The sequence below is a fragment of the Pristiophorus japonicus genome, chromosome 16 (genome assembly GCF_044704955.1).
Source record: "Pristiophorus japonicus isolate sPriJap1 chromosome 16, sPriJap1.hap1, whole genome shotgun sequence".
In the NCBI taxonomy this organism is placed as follows: domain Eukaryota; kingdom Metazoa; phylum Chordata; class Chondrichthyes; family Pristiophoridae; genus Pristiophorus; species Pristiophorus japonicus.
The window spans coordinates 9452216-9477670 of record NC_091992.1 but is presented as its reverse complement, the minus strand read 5'-3'; the positions used below and the strand labels follow the sequence as shown (position 1 = coordinate 9477670).

The 25455-nt window shown below is 46.7% G+C and overlaps 1 protein-coding gene across 2 annotated transcripts in view; it reads left to right on the top strand.

The window, feature by feature from the left end:
* dph1 (diphthamide biosynthesis 1) overlaps positions 1-25455 on the top strand; it is a 717385-nt gene that overhangs the window by 394684 nt on the left and 297246 nt on the right. For both annotated transcript variants that reach the window (XM_070856970.1, XM_070856969.1), the window contains exons 5-6: positions 6328-6482; positions 11840-11961. In XM_070856970.1, coding sequence (XP_070713071.1) covers positions 6328-6482; positions 11840-11961 — 277 coding nt within the window. The remainder of the gene's footprint in view (positions 1-6327; positions 6483-11839; positions 11962-25455) is intronic.

Genomic DNA, 25455 nt, shown 5'->3' with positions numbered 1-25455 from the left:
CATAACATGTCTAGCTCTGATAGACTCGACGCTGGAAAGTCCGCCACCATGGTCCATGTGTCAACCATGGCTCAGTGGGTAGCATTCTCGCCTCTGAGTCACAAGGTCGTGTGTTCAAATCCCACTTCAGAGACTTGAGCACAAAATCTAGTTATATACTCCCAGTGCAGTGCTGAGGGAGCACTGTCACTGCAGCACTGTCTGAGGTGCCGTCTTTCAGATGAAATGTTAAACTGAGGCCCCGTAAAGATACAAGGACGTAAAAGATCCAACAGCACTATTTTGTAGAAGAGCAGGGGAGTTGTACTGGACAAGTCATCCTTAACTCCGATGGACTGCCTAAGATCTTCCTGTCCTGGCCAATATTTATCCCTCAACCAATATTACTAAAAACAATAGATTATCTGGTCATTATCACACTGCTGTTTGAGGGAGCTTGCTGTGCGCAAATTGGCTGCCGCGTTTCCTACATTACAACGGTGACTATACTTCAACTTGGCTATAAAGCGTTTTTGGATGTCCTGAGGTCGTGAAAGGTGCTATATAAATGTAAACCTTTCTTGCTATTATTTCTTGATGTGCCTGCAGTGTTACCGCCAGGGTCACTAACTGTGTGGTGCGTGTTTGCATATATAAGGTGTAGACTCACGGGCTACACATGCACCAACACCACTGGCACTCAGAGACCAGAATAAAGAACTCGCCCATTAAATGGGAACATAGAAACATAGAAAATAGGTGCAGAAGTAGGCCATTCGGCCCTTCGGGCCTGCACCACCATTCAATGAGTTCATGGCTGAACATGCAACTTCAGTACCTCATTCCTGCTTTCTCTCCATATCCCTTGATCCCTTTAGCTGTCAGAGCCATATCTAACTCCCTCTTGAATATATCTAATGAACTGGCATCAACAACTCTCTGTGGCAGAGAATTCCACAGGTTAACAACTCTCTGAGTGAAGAAGTTTCTCCTCATCTCGGTCCTAAATGGCTTACCCCTTATCCTTAGACTGTGACCCCTGGTTCTGGACTTCCCCAACATTGGGAACATTCTTCCTGCATCTAACCTGTCTAAACCCATCAGAATTTTAAACGTTTCTATGAGATCCCTTCTCATTCTTCTGAACTCCAGTGAATACAAGCCCAGTTGATCCAGTCTTTCTTGATATGTCAGTCCCGCCATCCCGAGAATCAGTCTGGTGAACCTTCGCTGCACTCCCTCAATAGCAAGAATGTCCTTCCTCAAGTTAGGAGACCAAAACTGTACACAATACTCCAGGTGTGGCCTCACCAAGGCCCTGTACAACTGTAGTAACACCTCCCTGCCCCTTTTTACATTTTAAAATAACAAAACAGTGCTTGAGGGTGATTAGAGACCTGGGTTATCTTAGGTTCGGTGTTTTATAGCCAATGATATCAGTTGAACCCCTTGATTCGATTGGACACTGTCATCACTCCCATGAATCCATTGTCCTACTCACAAATCATTTGGACTTGAGCCTGGAGATCAATCCCAGGTATTCATTACCAGAGTGACTCCTGCCATCAAACCGGAAGCTGCACAGAAGCATTCTGTGCATAACTTCGGGTCCCAAATTTTAAAAATAACTTTCACCACAACAGATGGAGGATCTGAGAAACGCTTGGCTTTTTCACCAGTCCACGCCCTTCCCAGCTTTTTAAAATTTTCCCGGTTTTCTCAACAACCCAACTCCCTTCCCGGCTTTCAAATTCTTTTTTAACTAACCCGCTTCTGTGAAGAATCGGCAGCGTGCAGGCCCAGACCGTTTCCAGTTTGTTGATGGCAGTCGCCTCCATTCGTTAATCTGTATATAAAACATCTGAACCCTTCGGTTAGATTCCAGCGTGTAACTCAACAACAACTTGTATTTATATAGCGCCTTTAATGTAGTAAAATATCCCACGACGCTTCACAGGATCAAATAAAATTCTTTGAGGATGTAACGAACAGGGTGGATAATGGGGAACCAGTGGATCTGGTGCATTTGGATTTCCAGAAGGCATTTGACAAGATGCCACATAAAAGGTTCCTGCACAAGATAAAAGTTCACGGTGTTGGGGATAATATATTAGCATGGATAGAGGATTGGCTAACTAACAGAAAACAGGGAGTCGGGATAAATGGTTCATTCTCGAGTTGGCAATCAGTAACTAGTGCGGTGCCGCAGGGATCAGTGCTGGGGCCCCAACTATTTACAATCTATATTAACGACTTGGATGAAGCGACCGAGTGTAACGTAGCAAGTTTGCTGATGATACAAAGATGGGAGGAAAACCTGCAAAAGGACATAGAGTGGGCAAAAATTTGACAGATGGAGTATAATGTTGGAAACTGTGAGGTTATGCACTTTGGCAGAAAAAAATCAGAGCAAATTATTATTTAAATGGAGAAAAATTGCAAAGTGCCGCAGTACAGCGGTACCTGGGGTCCTGGTGCATGAAACACAAAAACTTAGTATGCAGGTACAGCAAGTGATCAGGAAGGCCAATGGAATGTTGGTCTGTATTGCAAAGGGGATGGAGTATAAAAACAAGGAACTCTTGCTACAGTTATACAGGGTATTGGTGAGGCCACATCTGGAATACTGCGTACAGTTTTGGTTTCCATATTTACGAAAAGATATACTTGCTTTGGAGGCAGTTCAGAGAAGGTTCACTAGGGTTGATTCCGGGGATGAGGGGTTGATTTATGAGGAAAGGTTGAGTCGGTTGAGCCTCTACTCATTGGAATTCAGAAGAATGAGAGGTGATCTTATCGAAATGTAGAAGATTATGAGGGGGCTTGACAAGGTGGATGCAGAGAGGATGTTTCCACTGATAGGGGAGTCTAGAAGTAGAGGGCATAATCTTAGAATAAGGGGCCGCCCATTTAAAATGGAGATGAGGAGCAATTTCTTCTCTGAGGGTTGTGAATCTGTGGAATTCGCTGCCTCAGAGAGCTGTGGAAGCTGGGACATTGAATACATTTAAGACCAAGATAAACAGTTTCTTAACTGATAAGGGAATAAGGGATTATGGGGAGCGCGCAGGAAAGTGAACCTGAGTCCATGATCAGATCAGCCATGATCGTATTAAATGGCGGAGCAGGCTCGAGGGGCCGTATGGCCTACTCCTGCTCCTATTTCTTATGTACATAGAATATACAGCATAGAAATAGACCATTCAGCCCAATCAGTCCATGCCAGCGTTTATTTTATTTATATTATATTAGGACACGTGACCAAAAGAGGTAGGTTTTAAGCAACGCCCTAATGGAGGCAGAGAGGTTATGGGGAGGGAATTCCAGAACTTCGAGCCTTGGCAGCTGAAGGCACGGCCGCCAATGATTGAGCGAAGGAATTTGGGGTTGCGCAAGAGAAAGAAAGACTTGGATTCATATAGCGTCTTTCATTACCACCGGACGTCTCAAAGCGCTTTACAGCCAATGAAGTACTTTTGGATGTAGTCACTGTTGTAATGTAGGAAAAAAGTGGCCAGAATTTGAGAAGCGCAGTGATCTCGGAGGATTGCAGGGCTGGGGGAGGCTACAGAGATCTATTATTCTCTCCTTGTGATAGAAGTGCCATTTTATGTGCGTGTGTAGGCGCAGGTGCATGTGTTTAATTGTTTGTGCAGTATGTCACTTGTTGTGTCCCTTCAACCGATGGTTGCATTTGGCTGAAGCTGTCATTTTTTAAGGTGAATCGGAAACGATTTGTTGAAGTGTTTTTTTCTTCACACTCCATTAGTGTGAAAGTTATTGAATTGCAAAGGTCAGGTCAAACCACATTTATTTACTTACTCAGAGATTTGAACAGTGCCAATTCCGGAGCTCCACTCCGTTTCTGCATCTGCAATATCTTGGGGTTTCCCTCTACTGTCAGCATGACTTAATTTACTGAATTTCATCAATGCTCCCTCCATCTTCAATTTATGCCTCCCCATATCTCCTGTAGTTGCTCGCTCTTGCGAGTGTAGGGTTCAACAGGTGCAGGCAGTCTTCTAGTCTTCACCTCAGAGTCTGGGTATTCTGCAGCGAGTGTCTCACCTGACTCCCCAAAGCTCTCCTCCACCGACAAGGCGCAAGTCAGGAGTGTGATGGACTACTCTCCACTTGCCTGGATGAATGCAGCTCCAACGACACTCCAGGAGCTCGACACCATCCAAGACAAAGCAGCCCGCATGATTGGCACCCCATCCACCACCTTAAACATTCACTCCCTCCATCATCGGCACACCATAGCTGTAGTGTGTACCTTCTACAAGATACAATGCAGCAACTCTGATGTTTGCACTGATGGGGGAGGCTAGAACTAGAGGGCATGATCTTAGAATAAGGGGCCACCCATTTAAAACAGAGATGGAGAAATTTCTTCTCTCAGAGGGTTGTAAATCTGTGGAATTCGCTGCCTCAGAGAACTGTGGAAGCTGGGACATTGAATAAATTTAACAAAGAAATAGACAGTTTCTTAAATGATAAAGGGTTATGGGGAGAGGGCAGAAAGTGGAGCTGTGTCCATGATCAGATCAGCCATGATCTTATTGAATGGCGGAGCAGGCTCAAGGGACCGTTTGGCCTACTCCTGCTCCTATTTCTTATGTTCTTATGTAACTCGCCAAGGCTTCTTCAGCAGCACCTCCCAAACCCAGAACCTCTATCTCCTAGAATGACAAGGGCAGCAGGCGCATGGGAACACCACCATCACCTGCAAGTTCCCCTCAAACTTACACGGCATCCTGACTTGGAAATATATTGCCATTTTTTCATCATCGCTGGGTCAAAATCCTGGAACTCCCTCCCTATGAGCACCATGGGAGTACCTTCACCACACGGACTGCAGTAATTCAAGAAGGTGGCTCACCACCACTTGCTCAAGGACAATTAGGGATGGGCAATAAATGCCGGCCTTGTCAATGATGCTCACATCCCGTGAATGAATACATTTAAAAAAAACACCCAAGTGTGCAAACGTAATAAGAATGAGCGTCTACAGTCTATTGGACCAGGTTGCGGGTTGGAAGCGGGTGAAACAGCCAAATCTGATCCCGTCTGTGTTGATATTTGCAGAAATACTGCAAAATCATCAGAAGCAATAACCCCTTTTGATTGTGTCCATTGTTGTAATGTGGGAAATGTGGCGGCCAATTTGCACACAGCAAGCTCCCACAAACAGCGATGTGATATTGACCAGATAATCTGTTTTCAGTGATGTTGGTCGAGGGATAAATATTGGCCCAGGACACCGGGGACAACTTCTCTGCTCTTCTTCGAAATAGTGCTCTGGGATCTTTTACATCCGCCTGAGAGAGCAGATGGGGTCTTGATTTAAAGTCTTATCCGACAGACGGCACCTTCGACAGTGCGGCACTCCCTCAGTGCGGCACTCCCTCAGTGCGGCACTCCCTCAGCGCAGCACTCCCTCAGCACTGCACTGGAGTGTCAGCCGAGACTTTTGTGTTCAAATCCCTGGAGTGGGACTTGAACCCACAGCCTTCTGGCTCAGAGGCGAGTGTGCTGCCCACTGAGCCAGGGCTGACACTACTACTGTGGAGTACGGCCTCCAACTCCACCCTCACATGGGCTTTGCCAGTTAAACCCATTTCACTCAGGTTCCCGAACAGTCTTCAGAGGAACAGGAGAAAGCCATTCAGCCCCTTGAGCCTGTTCCTCCATTCAATAAGATCACGGCTGATCTGCATCTTAACTCTATCCACCCGCCTTGGCTGAATATCCTTTTATATCCTTGCCTGGCAAAAATCTATCACCTCAGTTTTAACATTTTCAGTTGACCCCCCAGTGTCAACAGGAAGAGAGAGTTCCAAATTTCCACTACCTTTTGTGTGAAGAAGTGCTTCCTGACATTCCCTCTGAACGGCCTGGCTCTCATTTTAAGATTATGCTCCTCTGTTTTGGACTCCTACCCACAGAGGAAATAGTTTCTCTCTATCTGCCCTTGGCCAATTGGTCACGGAATGAAGGCAGCGAGGTGGCACCTTATTGGGACGGGCTGCATGTGAGTGCTTCGAGTCCTGACATTGCCTTGTGGTGGAGGCGAGGGATGATCGGATGGCAGAGTCACGGCCCCGATCACCAATCCCCTCCTGGTAGCAGCAGGCCTCCTGTGACTGCGCTTTTGGCAGCAGAGCCTTGACGGCTGGGTGTACTCAGGGCACTGAAGCAAATCTCGAAGCTGGGCGGGGAGGGTGGACAGATGCAAATGAAGTGCCTCCCTGGTTGTGGGCTCTGCGATGTGCATGTTGTTGCCACCATTGTTGTATTCAGACTTTCTCCAGTGGGCTCACCTGCCGTTGTTCTTCTTGCCTTCAGTTCCGATTGACGCCACGGCTGGAATAAAAATGCTCTACGTGTTTGTCGATATCAAAATCGACGCCGCGCACTTCGTCGACACGATTCGATTCAACTTCCCCAAGGGCTCGGCTCTCGCTTTGGTCAGCACCATCCAGTTTGTGGCAGCACTGCAGGTAAGGGAGCAGCCAGCGTGACCTCACTGTAACCCCAGCATTCCCCCTCCGTAATTCCATTGTTACCCCAACGTAACGGCACTGTAACCCCACTGTAACCCCAGCATTACCCCTCCGTAATTCCATTGTTACCCCACCGTAACTCTCATCATAACCCCACCGTAACCCAGCATTACCCCATTGTAACTTCACCATAACCCCAGCGTTACCCCACCGTAACCCCAGCATTACCCCTCCGTAATTCCATTGTTACTCCAGTGTAACCCCATCGTAACCCCATTGTAACTTCGCCATAACCCCATCATTACCTCTCTGTTACCCCAGCATTACCCCATTGTAACTTTGATTAACCCCAGCATTACCCTTCTGTAATTCCATTGTTACCCCAGCGTAACCCCATCGTAACTTCGCCATAACCCCATCATTACCTCTCTGTTACCCCAGCATTACCCCATTGTAACTTTGCCGTAACCCCATCATCACCCTTCCGTAATTACATTGTTACCCCAGCGTAACTCCACCATAACCCAGCATTACCACAGCATTACCACTCCATAACTCCACCGTAACCCCAGCATTATCCTAGGGTAATCCCACCCGCAGCCGACGAACCAGATGGACCGTGATTGTTTTCCGCCTCGCTGTTCCTATGTTCCTGCGCCCTGCCGGAGTGAAGCCTAAAGCATGTGGCTGCGGCAGAGCTTTGCTGTATATCAACGTCACGGGCCCCTGACCTGGGCATTAACTGTTAAAACGTGAGAGAAGGGCATCCTATTCTCCGCGCCCAGTTGTATTTATACAGCATCTCAAACACACAGCAGAACATCCGCAGGGGCTGCACAGAGAAACAAGACAGGTAAACGGAGCACTCCAACACTGTCACCCCTCACCTCAGTGAGAACAAAAAAATCCTCCTGCACAAGAAAAAATGAACTGTCGGCGCCAGTACAACAAACACGGAATGTGTTTTATTTATTAGCTGGGAATCTGACACCTTGTACGTCCAATAGATAAATGCAGTCGGAGCAGGAGTTTGTTGAATCTACTGGTACCAGGGGCTGCCTTGCAGGGGTGACTAGTCTACACCTTTTAAGAAAGTTTAATCTGTCTGAATATTTGATCGATTGCCTCAATAATTGATGACCAAAAATAAAAGATTTGTTGGAGCAATTCTGGCGCTACCCTCCGCTTGCTCGGCTCCCTTTGTGCGAAGGTCTATTCAGCCTCTCCAGGTCCCCTGTGCCTTGAGCCACTCGCTTCATGGGGCATCCCCTGACTTCTGCCAATACCTAATCAATAGAGCGATCCCACGCAAATGTCTTACTGCCTTGGAAATATATTCATCCCCTGCAACACGGCAGCAATATAAACCCCATCAGCACACCGCAGTTCACCTGGTACAGTGCGGCAACAGCGCGGAGCTAGAAGGGTCAAATTACGAGGGCAGGTTGACTCCTGGCCCCTCAATACCTCCAATTTAAAAATTGCCCCCCCCCCCAATATCTCTGTACCCTCCCCCCCCCCCCCCCCCAGATCTCTGCGTTCCTCCAACCATGGCCTCCTGAGCATTTTCACCATTGTTCGTTGCACCATTAGCGGTCCTGCCTTCAGGGGTCTAGGGCCCATGCTTTGGAATCCTGCCGTCAACCCCATCCGTCTCGTCACCTCCCTCTCCTCCTTTAAAGCTCTCATTAAAACCCATCACTTTCCTCCTAATTTTTGGCTCGATGTCCATTTTTGTCTGAGTACGTCTCTGAGAAACACCTTGGGACGTTTTGCTATGATAAAAGCTCTCGATAAAGACAAGTTTGTTTTCTTCGTTGATTATTGCTCAATAAATCTTGGAAGTTTCGAAATCTCCTGAGAAAGGAGCGGGGGATGGAGTGTCGCAGACATCGTCTCTGCCTGTGACAGGAGTTTGATTCGAGGCCAGTGGGTGGCTTGGCAGCTGTCTGCTGTTGCTTTTCATTCAGCAAAATAAACTTTTACAGAGAATTGTACGGCACAGAAACAGGCCATTCGGCCCAACTGGGCAATGCCGCTGCTTATGCTCCACACGGGCCTCCTCCCATCCCTACTTCATCTAACCATGTCAACATATCCTTCCAAACCTTTCCCCCTCATGTGTTTATCTAGCTTCCCCTTAAATGCATCTCTGCTATTCGCCTCAACTACTTCCTACATTACAACAGTGACTACATATCAAAAAGTACTTCGTTGGCTGAAAAGTGCTTTGGGATGTCCGGTGGTCGTGAAAAGCGTTATATAAATGCAAATTTTTTTTTGGTGATAGTGAGTTCCACATTCTAACCACTCTCTGGGTAAAGAAGTTTCCTCTGAATTCTCTATTGGATTTATCAGCAACTATCGTATACTTATGGCCCCTAGTTCTGGTCTCGGCCACAAGTGGAAACCTCTTCTCTACATCTACCCTATCGAACCACTTTGTGATTTTAAAGACCTCTAATGGGTTCTAGAGAAAAAAGCCCCACACTGTTCAGCTTTTCCTGACAGTTGTACAAAAGCAAATCGCTGCGGACGCTGGAAATCTGAAATAAAAACAGAAAACGCTGGAAAATGCTCAGCAGGTCAGGCAGCGCCTGTGGAGAGAGAAACAGGATTAACATTTCTGGTCGCTGATCCTGCTGAGTATTTCCAGCATTTTTTGTTTTTATTTCCTGGCCGTTGTTGCTTTCCTCTCTCTCTCTTTTTGCGATACCTCCTTTTTATTTCTGCTCCCCTTTGATCTACAAAAGCCATTCCGACCAAAAGACAGACGGGACGCTCGGATGCAATTGAAATGTTTGTGCCCTGAGCTGCGTAGGAGGCCAGCTGGAGGTCAGTAGATAAATCCAGGCTCTGCCGCAGCTCAAATTTTGTTTTTGGAAAGTGCTTTACAAATGGGGGCCTCTGCCTTTGTCACAAAGCCGCAATAGTACTGCAGCAGTGTGTGCAATAATTGCGATCAATTTTCATTCCATTAGCTCCAGCAGTCCCGAACAAACTTGCTGCTGAAATGTCACAGCGGGATGGGGGTATGGTGCTTGTAGCAGCTGTCTTCAGCACCAGGGCTCCAAACACCCAGCACTTCACAGAATGACATTCTGATAGATTGCTGCAACTGGTTTGAACTGACCTTATTGAACGGAAGCTGGGAGCAATGAATGAATATTTCTCGAAACCCCTTCTGGTGATTTTAGGCATTTATCAGCCGTCTGCCTTGTAACTTGATGAAGTCTATTATTCTTGTGCTTCACCTGGCAGGTGGAGGCGGAGAGTTTTAGGGAGGAATGTTCTGAGTTTGGGGCCTCGGCAGCTGAAGGCACGCCCACCAGTGGTGGAGCGATTAAAGTCGGTGATTCGCAGGAGGCCAGAATTGGAGGAGGGCAGAGATCCTGGAGGGTTGTAGGGCTGGAGGACGTTGCAGAGATCAGGTGCAAGAAAGAAAGAAAGACTTGGATTTTATATACAGTGTTCGACCTTCGAACTCCGGAAACCTTGGGACCGAGGCCGTTCCAGATTTCGGGTATTTCTAGATTTCGGAACGTATTTCCGACGTCCTGAATCCAGAAATGCCCAGGCTGAGGTTCTGGTATTTCCAGATTTCGGAACAGAAATCTGAAGTCCTGAATCCAGAAACCCTTGGACCGACTTTCGTGCACCTGTATTTTCCGACAGCGCGCTGACCCGACCGAGGAAGGAACACCGGAGGCAGCGGGGAGAAGAGGAGCAGCCAGCCCCAGGGCACAACACGCATTTCCGACGGTACGAATTTTGACTTTTGGAACACCCGTAATCTGGGCGGAAATAAACGCCTGAGAAAAACCTGTGTTGCAGCCCCAGAAACAGTGGTAAGTCTGAAGACCTGCAAAAAAAGGTAAGTTAAAGTTTTTATTTTAAAATTATTTTTCAGCGATTCAGTAGTTATGTATTTTGTGAATGTTTTGTGATTTTTTTTTTCCCCCCTCCCTAGGCCCAACTCGCAGTGGTGATCGGCCTCAGACTAAAGTTGTCGAAGACCGCGATTTCCGCTGATTTTTACTGCTGGGCCTTTAAAAAAAATAGCGTATTGATTTGCGGCAAAAAAACCCACTATCGGCATTTTTTTAAATGTCCGGATTTCGAACATTTTCCGGATTCCGGACAACCCCTCCATGGATCAGCGCTGTCCGGATTTCGGAACGTTCTGGATTTCGGAACTCCGGATTTGGGAGGTCGAACCTGTAGCGTCTTTCACGACCACCGGATGTCTCAAAGCGCTTTACAGCCGATGAAGTACTTTTGGAGTGTAGTCACTGTTGTAATGTGGGAAATGTAACTGAATCAGCTGGTGTACTGGCCAGCAGGTAGCTCAGGTAGGGCTGATGTGGCAACTCAGCTTGCTGGCACTCTGACTGCTACTTGGCAAGGCTTAGATTTACGCCAGGGATAAGAACATAAGAATTAGGAGCAGGAGTAGGGCCACACTACCCTTCGAGCCATTCAGTAAGATCATGGCTGATCTTCGACCTCAACTCCACTTTCCCACCCGATCGCCATATCCCTTGATTCCCTTAGAATCCAAAATTCTATCGTCTCAGATCTGAATATACTCAACGACTAAGCATCCATAGCCCTCTGATAATTTCAAAGATTCACAACTCTCTGAGTGAAGAAATTTCTTCTCATCTCTGTCCTAAATGGCCAACCCCTTATCCTGAGACTGTGACCCCTGGTTCTAGACTTTCCAGCCAGGGAGACCAACCTCTCAGCATCTACCCTGTCAAGCCCTCTCTGAATCTTGTATATTTCAGTGAAAGAAGGGGATAAGAGATATCCCAGGCAGCGAGGGTCGGTTCCAGCTGAGCCATGTCGGGGAGATGTAGAGCACAATCTCGGATGCTTCTCCATAAGGAGGAGGGAAGAGAGGGAGTGGAGACCTGCCCCTCCTCCCCCCGAAGGCTGAAGACTGCTTGGATGGTTTTGGTATCCGTTGATAGCTCCTTAAATACGCAATGAGTTCCCTGCGTTGCTATTAACAGCAAGTTTATTAAAAATAAGCTCCCACTTTACTAATCATTAAGCAAGGCGTTACTGAAGGGTGATGAAAAAAATGTAAAGAATTACTACCTAATTAGCTGTAAAATTTAGGGAAATACTCGTGTGACGCTGGAAGCAGTCACTGGGTGTTATGGCGATTGCTGCCAATGGCTCATTTTCAACTGCTCCCAGCGGGGAACAACTAATGAGGTTTGACTGTAACTTGTGTCTCTTTCGATGGCTAATCTTCCAGTAGTTCTGAAGTACGATTCCCCTTCCGCTGCCTCTTAATGTCTGCCTGACGCTCTTTCTCCCTCCACCCCTCTCTCTTTGTCCAGTCCACCAGCCAGGACCTGCGATCAGAATACGACATCTGCGTCCCGCAGTGTAAGCCACTGTCGCCGGGTGAAATTCTAGGCTGCACCTCCCCGCACATCGAGAAGCCAGTGGATGCCATCGTGTGAGTACTGTCAGCGCGCTCTCCTACAAGTCATTTCTGCAGCAGAAATACTCCAGCTGCAAATTGCAAAGTTTTCACACCAGCCTTTGAACGCTCACCTGTTGAGTTTTGTACCCACACTTATGCGGGGAGACTAGAGAAGCTGGGATTGTTCGCCTGAGAGCATCGAAGGCTAAGGGGAGGTTTAATAGAACTGTTCAAAATTATGTAGGGGTTTCGATATAGATCGGGAGGGACTGTTTTCACTAGCAGGAGGTCGGTAACCAGGGGGCAAAGCTTCAAGACAATTGGCAAAGCAACCAGAGGGGCGAGATAAGAAGAAATAGTTTTACGCAGCGAGTTGTTGTGACCTGGAACGCGCTGCCTGAAAGGGTGGTGGAAACAGATTCAATAGTAACTTTCAAAAGGGAATTGGATAGATACTTGAAAAGGAAATATTTAGAGGGCTATGGGGTACGGGCAGTGGGAGTGGGACTAATTGGATAGCAATTTCAAAGAGCCGACACAGGCACGATGGGTTAAACGGCCTCCTCCTCTGCTGTTCAATTCAACGACCCACTTTCTTAAATACGTTTCTCTCTCCCTATCTTTTTTTTTCTTTTACATCTCTCCTGATGAGCCAGTGGGTGCAGAGTGGCCCAGGGCCTTGGAGACAGTGAAGATACCTGGTCGGTGCTGATGTTTTGCTGAGACAGCACCAGGGCGGCGATCGGTGTCCTCGGACCCTGCAAAAGGAAGGGGGAAAGACATTCCTATTCCTGATTGCGGTGCAGTGCCCCCACACTCTCACCCCACACCTCATGTCAGATCTGGTTCGCCTGTGATTGCCCCCTTCTCCACAGGCAAAGCCTCGCGGATGAATGGCCACTCGGGGTAGGGGTGCTCGATTGATGTCGCACTCCCCAGGAGAGAATTGGCACTACGCATTTCATACATAGCGAATGAGTGCTTTGTTTTAGGGTACATTGTGGGAGCATTGCATACCCCACTAACATAGGTCCTTAAGATAATGGAGACGTTTGATAGGGTAGACGTAGAGAGGACGTTTCCACTTTTGAGTGGAAGACCAAAACCAGGGGGGTTATAAATTCAAGAGAGTCACCAATAACTCCAATAAGGAATTCAGGAGAAAGCTTTTCACCCAGAGAGTGGTGAGAATGTGGAATTTGCTATCACAGAGAGTAATTGAAGCAAATAGCATAGGCGCATTTGAGGGGAAGCTAGATAAACACATGAGGGAGAAAGGAATAGAAGGATATATTGATGGGGTTAGATGAAGTAGGATGGGAGGCGGCTCGTGCGGGGCATAAATGCTAGCCTGGATCAGATGGGCTAAATGGCCTATTTCAATACTGTAAAATACTGTGTAATATGCATTGCCAAGGGAAGGTCTCTCAAATCTCTATTGGGAGACGGTTAAACAGGTGCATGTGTACGAATAGCAAGGCAGTGTGTGTCTGCTGTTGTGCGTCTGCTCGGTAGAATGGGTATCATTAAATGATACAACATACAATAATTAATCTTGCTGTCAGTTAGCATAATATTACACGGTGTTCGTCTCTACAATGATAACCGCAGAGGCTCTTGTATCACATTACAGAATTTGAACATTGCAAGCTTTGCTATTTCATTTGATTAATTACCTGATATTCGATGGGTTTGACTCTTATTTCTGCTGTTGGTCTCCAAGGATTAATATCAGGCGCCACTGCTAAGATGTGCAGGTATTAATTGGACATTGTCGTCCGCGCAAGCAGTTTCTGGCCCTGCCGTATAAAGTACCTGTGATGGATACAGGCGTGTTATTCATTGGTAAGATCCTGTGCATTTTCTTTGTTTTTTTCCGTTTCCTAAAGTCTCTAAACCTTGCTCGGCTTCAGTAGCCCCGTCAAACCTTGCCCGAGTAACTGCTCTTCACACGTCGGACTTGACCGCAGGCTGCGAGCACTCACTTGTTTGGCAATCTGCCACTGGAGGGTACTGCCAGAAAATGGCGGGAAGTACTCAGCAGGTCAGGCAGCATCTGCGGAGAGGGAAACTGAGTTAACGTTTCAGGTCTGTGCCCTTTCATAAGAACTGGAAAATGTTAGAGATGCAACAGGTTTCAAAGCAAGTACAGAGGCAGGGCAAATGGGAAGAGGAGGAAAGAACAAAAGGGAATGTCTGTGATATGTTGTAAGGCAGGAGAGATTAAGGACTGGATTTTCAGCTTTTAGGATTTTGGGGTGTTAATGACGGCAGGGCGGTCCTGATACCGCCTGGAAAAGATTAGTGCCTCAGTCAGCAAAATTGGGCAGCTGGGGCCTGAGTGTGGGGCGGAGCAGTCAGGGAGGCGTTGCACACCTCTTTTAGGGCGCTAGGCCGGCTGAGCAAGTGAAAATACCCAGCTAAACAGCCGGCCTGGGAGTGCTCTAAGAGAGGCCTCGGGGAGAAAAAAAACCTGGAAAAAAACATTCCCAATACATTGCACACGCCACCACAACATAAATTGCCAAAAAAAAATAAAATAAAAACCAATCACACTTAACCTGAGGTCGACATTACTTACCTCACTGCAGCCGGTATAGTTTGGACCGCCCGCTTTCACCGGCTCGCCTCTTCCGGGCGGTAATGCTCCGCGCCCCGTCGAAATCGGCCCCGAAAACCCCAGCGGGGTGCTGGATGCTGGCTGCCTGCCCAGGAGAGTTTCCTGCCGCTCCTCCGGGTGTGAAAACAGAGGCAGCCAGGAACAGAAAATCCAGCCCCTAATGACAAAAGGGATAATGATGCAAGGCAAAAGTGAGATAGTAAGAGAAACATCGACAATAGGTGCAGGAGTAGGCCATTCAGCCCTTCGAACCTGCACCACCGTTCAATAAGATCATGGCTGATCATACAACTTCAGTACCCCTTTCCTGCTTTCTCTCCATACCCCTTGATCCCTTTAGCCGTAAGGGCCACATCTAACTCCCTCTTGAATATATCTAACAAACTGGCTTCAACAACTCTCTGTGATAGAGAATTCCACAGGTTAACAACTCTGAGTGAAGAAGTTTCTCCTCATCTCGGTCCTAAGTGGTTTACCCTTTATCTTTAGACTGTGCCCCCTGGTTCTGGACTACCCCAACATAGGGAACATTCTTCCTGCATCTAACCTGCCCAATCCCATCAGAATTTTATATGTTTCTATAAGAACCCCTCTCATTCTTCTAAATTCCAGTGAATATAAGCTGAGTCGATCCAATCTTTCTTCATATGTCAGTCCTGCCATCCCAGGAATCAGTCTGATGAACTTTCGCTGCACTCCCTCTATAGCAAGAACGTCCTTCCTCAGATTAGAAGACCAAAACAGTACACAATATTCCAGGTGTGGCCTCACCAAGGCCTTGTACAACAGCAGTAAGACCTCCCTGCTCCTTTACTCAAATCCCCTAGCTGTGAAGGCCAAGTAGGACAAGTAAAGAAACAAAAAGCAGGGTCTAGAGGAGCAGCAGAATTGCTACCGGCACCTGCTGTCTGACAAAACAGGAGGTGGTTATGAGCTGAAATTATTGAACTCGATTTTGAGTTCTTGCGTCCTCCCCGCCCCAGCCTTTCCCTGCTCCTGTACTTGCTTAAACCCTGCAACATGTTCCCGTTCTGACAAAAGGTCACAGACCTGAAACATTAACTCTGTTTCTCTCTTCACAGATGCTGCCTGACCTCCAGTATCTCCAGCATTTTCTGTTTATATTTCAGATTTCCAGCGTCCACGATATTTAGCCTGTTTTACCCACTAGAGGTACTGACCGAGTCTCCAAACTCCCAACCCCACCTCACACACCCCCACAAGTCCAAACCCCAGACAGAGAGCAGGCAACGGGGGCAAGGGGGCTCAGATCATTGCTCCTAAGATGTTGCTTTTATTTTTTGCTGCTGAAATTCCAAGACTAACCTTAAGTGGAAAAAAGTGGACTTTCCTCCTAAAGGCCAGGTTGCGCTGGCCTCTGATGCCACAGCCATCTATTCAGGAAACTCCGGGGCAAACACGCACGATTCTCCACGACTGTGCGATCTTGGAGATTCCGCCCTCCATGTTCGGCTTCAATCTTAGAAGTTTGTGGTAGCCCACCCAAAAACCGGGCAGTCCCAATGGAGAGCCAGACAGGTGGCTGGTGACTAGATATGGGGGCACTGGATTCGGCAGCTTCCAAAGGGATGTTGGTCATAGAATCATAGATGGTTACAGCATGGAAGAAGGCATTCAGCCTATCGAGTCTGTGCCTGCTCTCTGCGAGAGCACCTCAGCTCATCCAACTCCCCTGCCCTTTCTCCGTAGCCTTGCAAATTTTGTTCCTTCAGGTACTTAGCCATCATCATCATCATAGGCAGTCCCTCAAAGTTGAAGATGACTTGCTTCCACTCGAAAAGTGAGTTCTCAAGTGACGGAGGAGCCCAATGCCGGACTTACAGTCTCTGTCACAGGTGGGGCAGGCAGTGGTTGAAGGAGAGGGTGGGTAGGGAGCCTGGGTTGATGCACGCTCCTTCTGCTGTCTACTCTTGATTTCTGCATGTTCTCGGCGATGGGACTCGAGGTGCTCAGCGCCCTTCCGGATGTTCTTCCTCCACTTTGGGTGGTTGTGGGCCAGGGATTCCCAGGAGCCGGTGGGGATGTTGTACTTTATCGAGGAGGCTTTGAGGGTGTCCTTGAAGTGTTTCCTCTGCCCACCTGAGGCTCACTTGCTGTGTCGAAGCTCCGTGTAGAGTGCTTATCCAACTCCCTTTTGAAAGTCTGCCTGCACCACCCTTTCAGTGCATTCCAGATCCTAACCACTTGCTGCGTAAAAAAGTTTTGCTCATGTCGCCTTTGGTCGTGAAAACATTTCAGGGTCCCTGTTGTGGAGCGCAATAAGCTGGAATTAGTGACTTGCGAGCCTTTCTTGCTGAGTTGTGGTAATTGGATAGAATTTGTGACATTGATAAAGTATCTTTTTAAAAGCACACCATCTAATTTTAATTCAAAATGTGCCATTGCAGTTAGTATTCCTCCGATGGAAATCGAAAGGTACTTTTCATTGTTTACTCACCTCAATCTTACAATGCTGAACTCTAGCCAGAGCGCTTTGGTATATGGAGGAGAGAGTCGGACTCCACCTTGAGTATCGCCTCTGGTCACTGAGACATTCAGGTCCTACAGACAGTCTTAAGGAATAACCATGGGACTCATCCCGATTGCCAATGCGCCTGAGATATGATGAAAGTCTTGGTCAACTTGGGCTTTTTCAGCCTTGAAAGGAACTGGGAGATGACCAGTAAATGGTATTGAAAGAGTAGAACTGTGAGAATAAGTTTAAACTAGCCAAACTGTAATTTAGGATTAACCCGAAGGACGCTCTTCACACATCAGGTGATCAGACATGGAACAAACATCCAGGTAAATGTATTGAAGACAAAATCCACAGAATCATAGAAATTACAGGCCAGGAGGCCATTTGGTCCAGCCCAACTGTTGTGGTACTAGCTCTTCAGCTATTGTAATCCTTTACACACGCTCCGCCAAAGCTTTGGTTAAAACTTGCCAATGATTTTATTGCCCTGACAGCCAGTGGAGAAGAAAACCTCAGCTTCAGTTTGGTTCTGTACATTCCTATGTTCACGATTCGGATTTTACAGCCAGGTTTGGAATGGGGAGAACTACTGTACAGAAAAGATCCAGTGCCTCATGGATTTCAGAGAGGATCTTGATGTTTGCTCGTGTCTAACTGGAAGGCTTGTGTGATAACCTGGCATTCTGCCATGTCCCCCAGTGAATGTGTAGAAAGTTCTACTAATGGCTGGTTCTACTGTTACTATTAAGAGCCTCCCTGTGAGTGATGTCTGGCTGGAGCCCAGCACTCATAATAATGCAGCATTATTGTTACTCTACTGTGTGAGCATGCTCATCAAACCACAGAATCCCAAAGAACAAAAACCCCTTCCCATTCATTCCATGTATAGAATGCCATTGGAACAAACCCCTTCCCATTCATTCCTTGTATTTATAGAATGCCATTGGAACAAACCCCTTCCCATTCATTCCTTGTATTTATAGAATCCCAATGGACCAAACCCCTTCCCATTCACTCCCTGTATACATAGAATCCCAATGGACCAAACCCCTTCCCATTCACTCTGTATAGCCTAAGAGAGCGAGAGAGAGAATCCCAATGGACCAAACCCCTTCCCATTAACTCCCTATACAAAATCCCAATGGACCAAACCCCTTCCCATTCACTTTCTGTATGGAAGTGTCAAATGGACAAACTCTTTTCCTATTTGCATAGAATTTTGTAGCACAGTTACAGGCCATTCGGCCTAACAGGTTTATGCTGGTGTTTTTGCTTCACACGAGCCTCCTCCCACCTTACTTTATCTCACCCTATCAGCATAACCTTCTATTCCTCGCTCCCTCCTGTACTTATCCAGCTTCCCCTTAAATGCACCGATGCCATTCGCCTCAACCACTCCCTGTGGTAGCGAGCTCCACATTCTCACCACTCTCTGGGTAAAGAAGTTTCTCCTGAATTCCTATTGGATTTTTTTAGTGACTATCTTATATTTATGACCCCTAGTTTTGGTTTTTCCACAAGTGGAAACATCTTCTCTACGTCAAACCTATGAAACCTCTTCATAATTTTAAATACCTCTATTATTTGTTGCACTCACGTAGCAGTTTGCAGTCACTATAGAATTCCACCTCCCCAAATCCTGTTCCATTGTATAAAATTCCAATACAGCAATAATACATCCCTTCTGTTAAGTAGAGATCCTGATCTGGACAAAAATACCAAGCACAAAATGTGATCAAATTATTTATTCAGGTTCCTGTTGCTCAGCAAACTGCAAATTGTTGATTCACCGCACCAGTCATTTTATTACCCACTATCAACTTGTTTTAAATGATGTGCAATGAGCTGCTTTTAATTTAGTTTCTGCTGCAGCTTGAGTGAGGTGCAAATACTACAAAATGGGTCACTTTATTTTTTTTTCAACAGGCGGTTTATAGAAAATTCCCAAGTCAGGCATAACATTTCTCACTAAGGTACTGATGAGTTTACCAGTGTTAGGCTGCACCAGGAGCAGGCAGCAGGTAATGATGTGTGGGGGATCCGGAAAATCTATGGTGTCATGCGCCCGGGGAGGGAGGGTGCGTGGAGGAAGCATGTTTTCTTTCATGTTCAGGAGCTGACGTGAACAATTTCCGAGGCTTCAAAGTTAGAATCTGAGCACCTGGTGACTGTTTTTCCTTTTGCATCACAAGGAACAGCAGTTTTGAATAGTGGCAAATTACATGAATGTACGTCCCAAGTGAACATTTCCCAATTCACAGCAGTCACAAATAAACTGCTTTGAGCAGAGGATGTGCTATTTTTATTTACTTTACATCCAATTTTACACTTTATCAACTGTCCCGTAATTCGCTCCTCGTGAGGCCTTGTATGAAAGCTTTTTATTCTGCCTTCTCAATTGTCAGCTTGGTCAGTTCGTAGCACTCCCGCCTCTGAGTCGTGTGTTCAAACCCGACCTCCCAGAGCTTGATCACATGATCTGCCGCTTCAGCGCAGTTCTGAGGGGGGTGCAGCATTGCATTGAAGGTGCCGTCGTTCGAATCAGAAGTTAAACCGAGACCCCGGTTTGCCTGTTCAGGTGTACTGATTATAATCAGTCAATCTTTGGTGGCCATGCCTTCTGTTGCCTAGGCCCCAAGCTCTGGAACTCCCTGTCTAAATCACTCTGCCTCTCAACCTCTCTACCTCTCTACCTCTCTTTCCTCCTTCAAAACGCTCCTTAAAACATACCTTTGTCACCTGCGCTAATTTGTACTTTTGCGGCTCGGTGTCAAATCTTTTTAATCTCATAATACTCCTGTGAAGCGCCTTGGGATGTTTCGCTATGTTAAAGGCGCTATATAAATGCAAGTTGTTGGTGTTGTTGTACTTAGAAGATCCCACAGCATTATTCAAAAAAAGTAAAGGAGAGTGCTCATAGTGTCCTGGCCAATATTTATTCCCTCAACCAACACAATCAAAAACACGTTCTAATCATCTATTCAAGGCCGAGAACTATATGGGAGTCGAGGGTTATGGGGAATAGGATGGAAAGTGGCGTTGAGGCCAAGATCAGCTCAGCCATGATCTTATTGAATGGTGGAGCAGGCTCGAGGGACCATATGGCCTACTGCTGCTTCTATTTCTTATCTTCTTATCTATCCCATTGCTGTTTGTGGGACCTTGCTGTGCGCACATTGCTGTGTTTGCCTACAAAACAATAGAGACTGCCTAAGAACATAAGAAATAGAAGCAGGAGTAGGCCACCTGGCCCCTCGAGCCTGCTCCGCCATTTAATAAGATCATGGCTGATCTGATCATGGACTCAGCTCCACTTCCCTGCCCGCTCCTCATAACCCTTTATTCCCTTATTGCTCAAAAATCTGTCTATCTCTGCCTTAAATATATTCAATGACCCAGCCTCCACAGCTCTCTGGGGCAGAGAATTCCACAGATTTACAACCCTCTGAGAGAAGAAATTCCTCCTCATCTCAGTTTTAAATGGGCGGCCCCTTATTCCAAGACTATGTCCCCTAGTTTTAGTTTCCCTTATGAGTGGAAATATCCTCTCTGCATCCACCTTGTTGAGTCCCCTCATTATCTTATGTGGTTCTGTACTTAATTGGATTTGAAGTGCTTTGGTATATCCTGAGGATGAAATGGGCTCCATAATCATTTCTTCTTTTTTGCTAAATTGTTCCATTCTAAGTATAAATTATGCATAAATCTATATATTTTCTGTGCAGCCTAGTTTCACCCAGAGAATTCAGGATTTTCTTGAAAAGTCTAACCTCCCATTGCATGTTTGTCCAGTATCTCCAGTATCTCACTGTATTATCAGCAAGGACAGATATCGACGACGAGATTCAACACTGTCTCCAGTGCGCCAGCGCAGCCTTCGGCCTCCTGAGGAAAAGTGTGTTTGAAAACCAGGCCCTCAAATCTGCCACCAAGCTCATGGTCTACACGGCTGTAGTGATACCCGCCCTCCTGTATGGCTCAGAGACGTGGACCATATACAGTAGACACCTCAAATCGCTGGAGAAATACCACCAACGATGTCTCCTCAAGATCCTGCAAATCCCCTGGGAGAACGGAAGCACCAACGTTGGTGTCCTCGATCAGGCCAACAGCCCCAGCATCGAAGCACTCGGAACTCCTGCACAGCAAGCGAGCCACAGGTGGGCAGAGGAAATGTTTCAAAGACACCCTCAACGCCTCATTGGTGAAATGCAACTGTAAATGCAACTGACACCTGGGAGTCTCTGGCCAAAGACCACCCTAAGTGGAAGAAGAGCATCCAGGAGGACGCTGAGCACCTCGAGTCTCGTCTCCGAGAGCATGTGGAAAACAAGCGCAGGCAGCGGAACGAGCGAGCGGCAAACCAGTCCCACCCACCCTTTCCTCCAACAACTGTCTGTCCCACCTGTGACAGAGACTGTAATTCCCGTATTGGACTGTTCAGTCACCTAAGAACTCACTTTTAGAGTGGAAACAAGTCTTCTTTGATTTCGAGGGGCTGCCTATGATGATGATGCAATATAGAGTAGCAAGGGAATTTGTAAACGGGTAGTGTTTTGTTTTTGAAAAGAGGGTATATATATATTGCCTTATCACATTGTTGAAATGTCCCAAGTATTTTGCTTATAATTCCATGACTCTGAAGTGTAGCCACAATGCTGTGCCAGCAGTGTCCCAGAAACACAAGTGAGATGAATAGATAGCCAGTTCATCCGTTTAATTGTGATGTTGGTTGAAGAACAAATGTTAGAACATAAGAACATAAGAAATAGGAGCAGGAGTAGGCCATTTGGCCCCTCGAGCCTGCTTCGCCATTCAATAAGATCGTGGCTGATCTGACCATGGACTCAGCTCCACTTCCCTGCCCACTCCCCATAACCCTTTACTCCCTTATCACTCAGAAATCTGTCTATCTGCACCTCAAAAATAATCAATGACCCAGCCTCCACAGCTCTCTGGGCAGAGAATTCCATAGATTTACAATCCTCTGTGAGAAGAAATTTCACCTCGTCTCAGTTTTAAATGGGCGGCCCCTTATTCAAAGACTATGTCCCCTAGTTTTAGTTTCCCCTATAAGTGGAAATATTCTCTCTGCATCCACCTTGTTGGGCCCCCCTCATTATCTTATATGTTTCAATAAGATCACCTCTCATTCTTCTGAACTCCAATGTGTATAGGCCCAACCTATCCCCTCATCTCCGGAATCAACCTGGTATCAAGTCCAGAATTAGCCAGGACACCTGAAAAACTCCTTGCTCCTCTTCCAGTAATGCCTTGGGATTTTTAATACTGACCCTGAACAGGCAGCTGTGAGCTCATTTGATGCGTGGCACCATGAGTGTGTGGCACTTCCAACAACACGGCACCTCTGACTGTGCAGCATGCCTACAGCATTGTGCTGAAATGCCAGCCTGGATTATGGGCTTAACCCTGGCACGGGGTTATGTTTTGCTATTATTTACTTTCAACTTCCCATTCATGCCGCTCCCACTCCTTCAAGTATACAGGGAAACAGTAAAGCATGTAAAGATGAAAGACTTGCATTTATATAGTGCCTTTCCTGACCTCAGGAAGTCCTAAAGCACTTTAGAGCCAATGAAGTACTTTTGAACTGTAGTCACAGTTGTAATGTGGGAAACGCGGCAGCCAACCTGTGCACAGCAAGCTCCCACACACAGCAATGTGATAATAACCCAGATAATCTAGTTTAGTGATGTTGGTTGAGGGATAAATATTGACCAGGACACCGGGGAGAACTCCGCTGCTCTTTGAAATAGTGCCATGGGATCTTTTACGTCCATCTAAATGGTCCACGTCTCATCCAAAAAGCGGCACCTTCGACAGAGCAGCACTCCCTCAGTACTGCCCCTTCGACAGTGCGGCACTCCCTCAGTACTGCCCCTCCGATAGTGCGGCACTCCCTCAATACGTCTCCTCCGACAGTGCGGCACTCCCTCAGTACTGCCCATCCAATAGTGCGGCACTCCCTCAGTAAGGCTCCTCCGACAGTGCAGCGCTCCCTCAGTACTGCCCCTCCGACAGTGCGGCACTCCCTCAGTACTGCCCCTCCGACAGTGCGGCACTCCCTCAGTACTGCCCCTCCGACAGTGCGGCACTCCCTCAGTACTGCCCCTCCGACAGTGCGGCACTCCCTCAATACGTCTCCTCCGACAGTGCGGCACTCCCTCAGTACTGCCCCTCCGACAGTGCGGCACTCCCTCAGTACGGCTCCTCCGATAGTGCGGCACTCCCTCAGTACGGCTCCTCCGACAGTGCAGTGCTCCTTCAATACTGCCCCTCCGACAGTGCAGCCATCTCTCTCAGTGCTGCACTGGAAATATCAGCCTAGATTATGTGCTCAAGTTTTATCCCTCAACCAACATCACTTTTTTTTAAAAAACTAATTATTTTGAGGATAATGACCCGATTTCAAAGACAATCCAATCACCACTTCTGTTACTGGACTGCTCATATTTTTTACAGTTACATACCTTGTGGGTATAAGGAGTAAGAGGTGTGCTGTTGCACAATAACTCATGGGCAATGTTCAAGTGTACAGCAACCCTCATTTCAGTACGACAGCAACATATTTGGATTCATTTCAAAGAAGATCTTTTCTCTAATTATGTATTCGCAATTATGGCGCGTACAATGACCTAGATTTTATGACTATTTTTAATGGCTTTTATTGTCGTCATTGCAGTTGGAAAATGTAGGCCAATGTTTGGTCTTGAAATGATGATGTGCAAAATGACCATAGGAACGCTGAACACAAATTCCTCGGTCAGCAGCTTTAGTGAAAAAGAAAGAAAGACTTGCATTAATATAGCGCCTTTCATGAACACTGGACGTCCTCAACCGCTTTAAAGCCGATTAAGTACTTTTTTGAAGTGTCGTCACTGTTGTAATGTAGCAAACACAGCAAGCTCCCACAAACAGCAATGTGATGATGACCAGAAAATTTGTTTTAATGACGTTGATTGAAGGATAAATATTGACCAGGACACCAGGGATAATACCCCTGCTCTTCAAAGTAGTGTCATGGGATATTTTAGGTCCACTTGAGTGAACAGACTCGGGAATGGGACTTGAACCCACAAACTTTCTGACTCTCCGGCGAGGGTGCTACCCACTGAGCCATGGCTGGCATGGAGGTGTCAGCTTGTTTATTTTGAACGGATTCAAGTCTTGGTCACATCAGCTGACAGGAATTTGCTGCGATCGAGTGACTTTCAGACATCTCTCGTCCCCAGTTACCAGCCAATTACATTTATCAGCTAACAGAAGGCAGGAAGTGCAATAAAATAACATGTTTGCAAGGGACGAGTATGTCTCTTTTCTGCTGCACATAACGGACATTCAATGAGCGTCTGATGGACTAGCTGGTCTCTTCCTGCCCATCATTGTTGGATGTTCGTCGAGTGTTCTCTCATCACGTCATTTTCTTTCCACGTGTTTGACCTCTGGTACCTGTGTGGCTTTGTGCCTGAGTCTGAAGTTGGAGGTTACAGAGTTCCACTGAAAGTTCGCTGCATTGTCCAGTGTCTTGAGTTTGTAAACAAAACGGGTATTACCCAATTGACACCTTAATTATTTGACATGCATTTTTTTTTTTAAAGTGCAGGATAATAATAGGTTGGAAGTGAAAACTTAGCAATTTAAAAATTCAGGAGTTGAATGCGGGCTGCAGATAAAATCTATAAACACGCAGCCTTGCTGGCACGGAGTTGTGCTTCAGCTCGACCAATGTTGGCGAGCAGATGGTGTGTGAAAGTGAACCAGCTTTCTATCTACCTATAAAGAATTAGAAATTTTACGTCTGCACACTGTTCCTGTCAACTTTATTTTCCATTATAAATTCCTGCATTCAGTTTCAAGCGTTTCATTTATGCGGCTCGGTATCAATTTTGTTTGATAACACTCCTGTGAAGTGCCTTGGGAGATTTTACTACATTAAAGGCGCTATATAAATTCAAGTTGTTGCTATAATGGGAACCTCCCAAACCCACGACCACTACCACCTCGAAGGACCAGGGCAGCAGGCGCATGGGAACACCATGACCTGCAAGTTCCCCTCCAAGTCATACACCATCCTGACTTGGTAATATATCGGCCGTTCCTTCATCGTCACTGGGTCAAAATCCTGCAACTCCTCCCTAACAGCACTGTGGGAGTACCTTCACCACACGGACTGCAGCGGTTCAAGAAGGCGGCTCACCACCACCTTCTCGAGGGCAATTAGGGATGGGCGATAAATTGCCAGCGACGCCCACAGCCCGTGAATGAATAAAAAAAACTGTCTCTGCACAGTGTAATTGCACCCTCCCACCAGTGGAGATGCTGCTGTGCCTCCATTAGCAAGTGGGGTATATTTAGAAGGTTTACACAAGCAACTTCCATCATAACATAGGAATTTATAATGGAAATA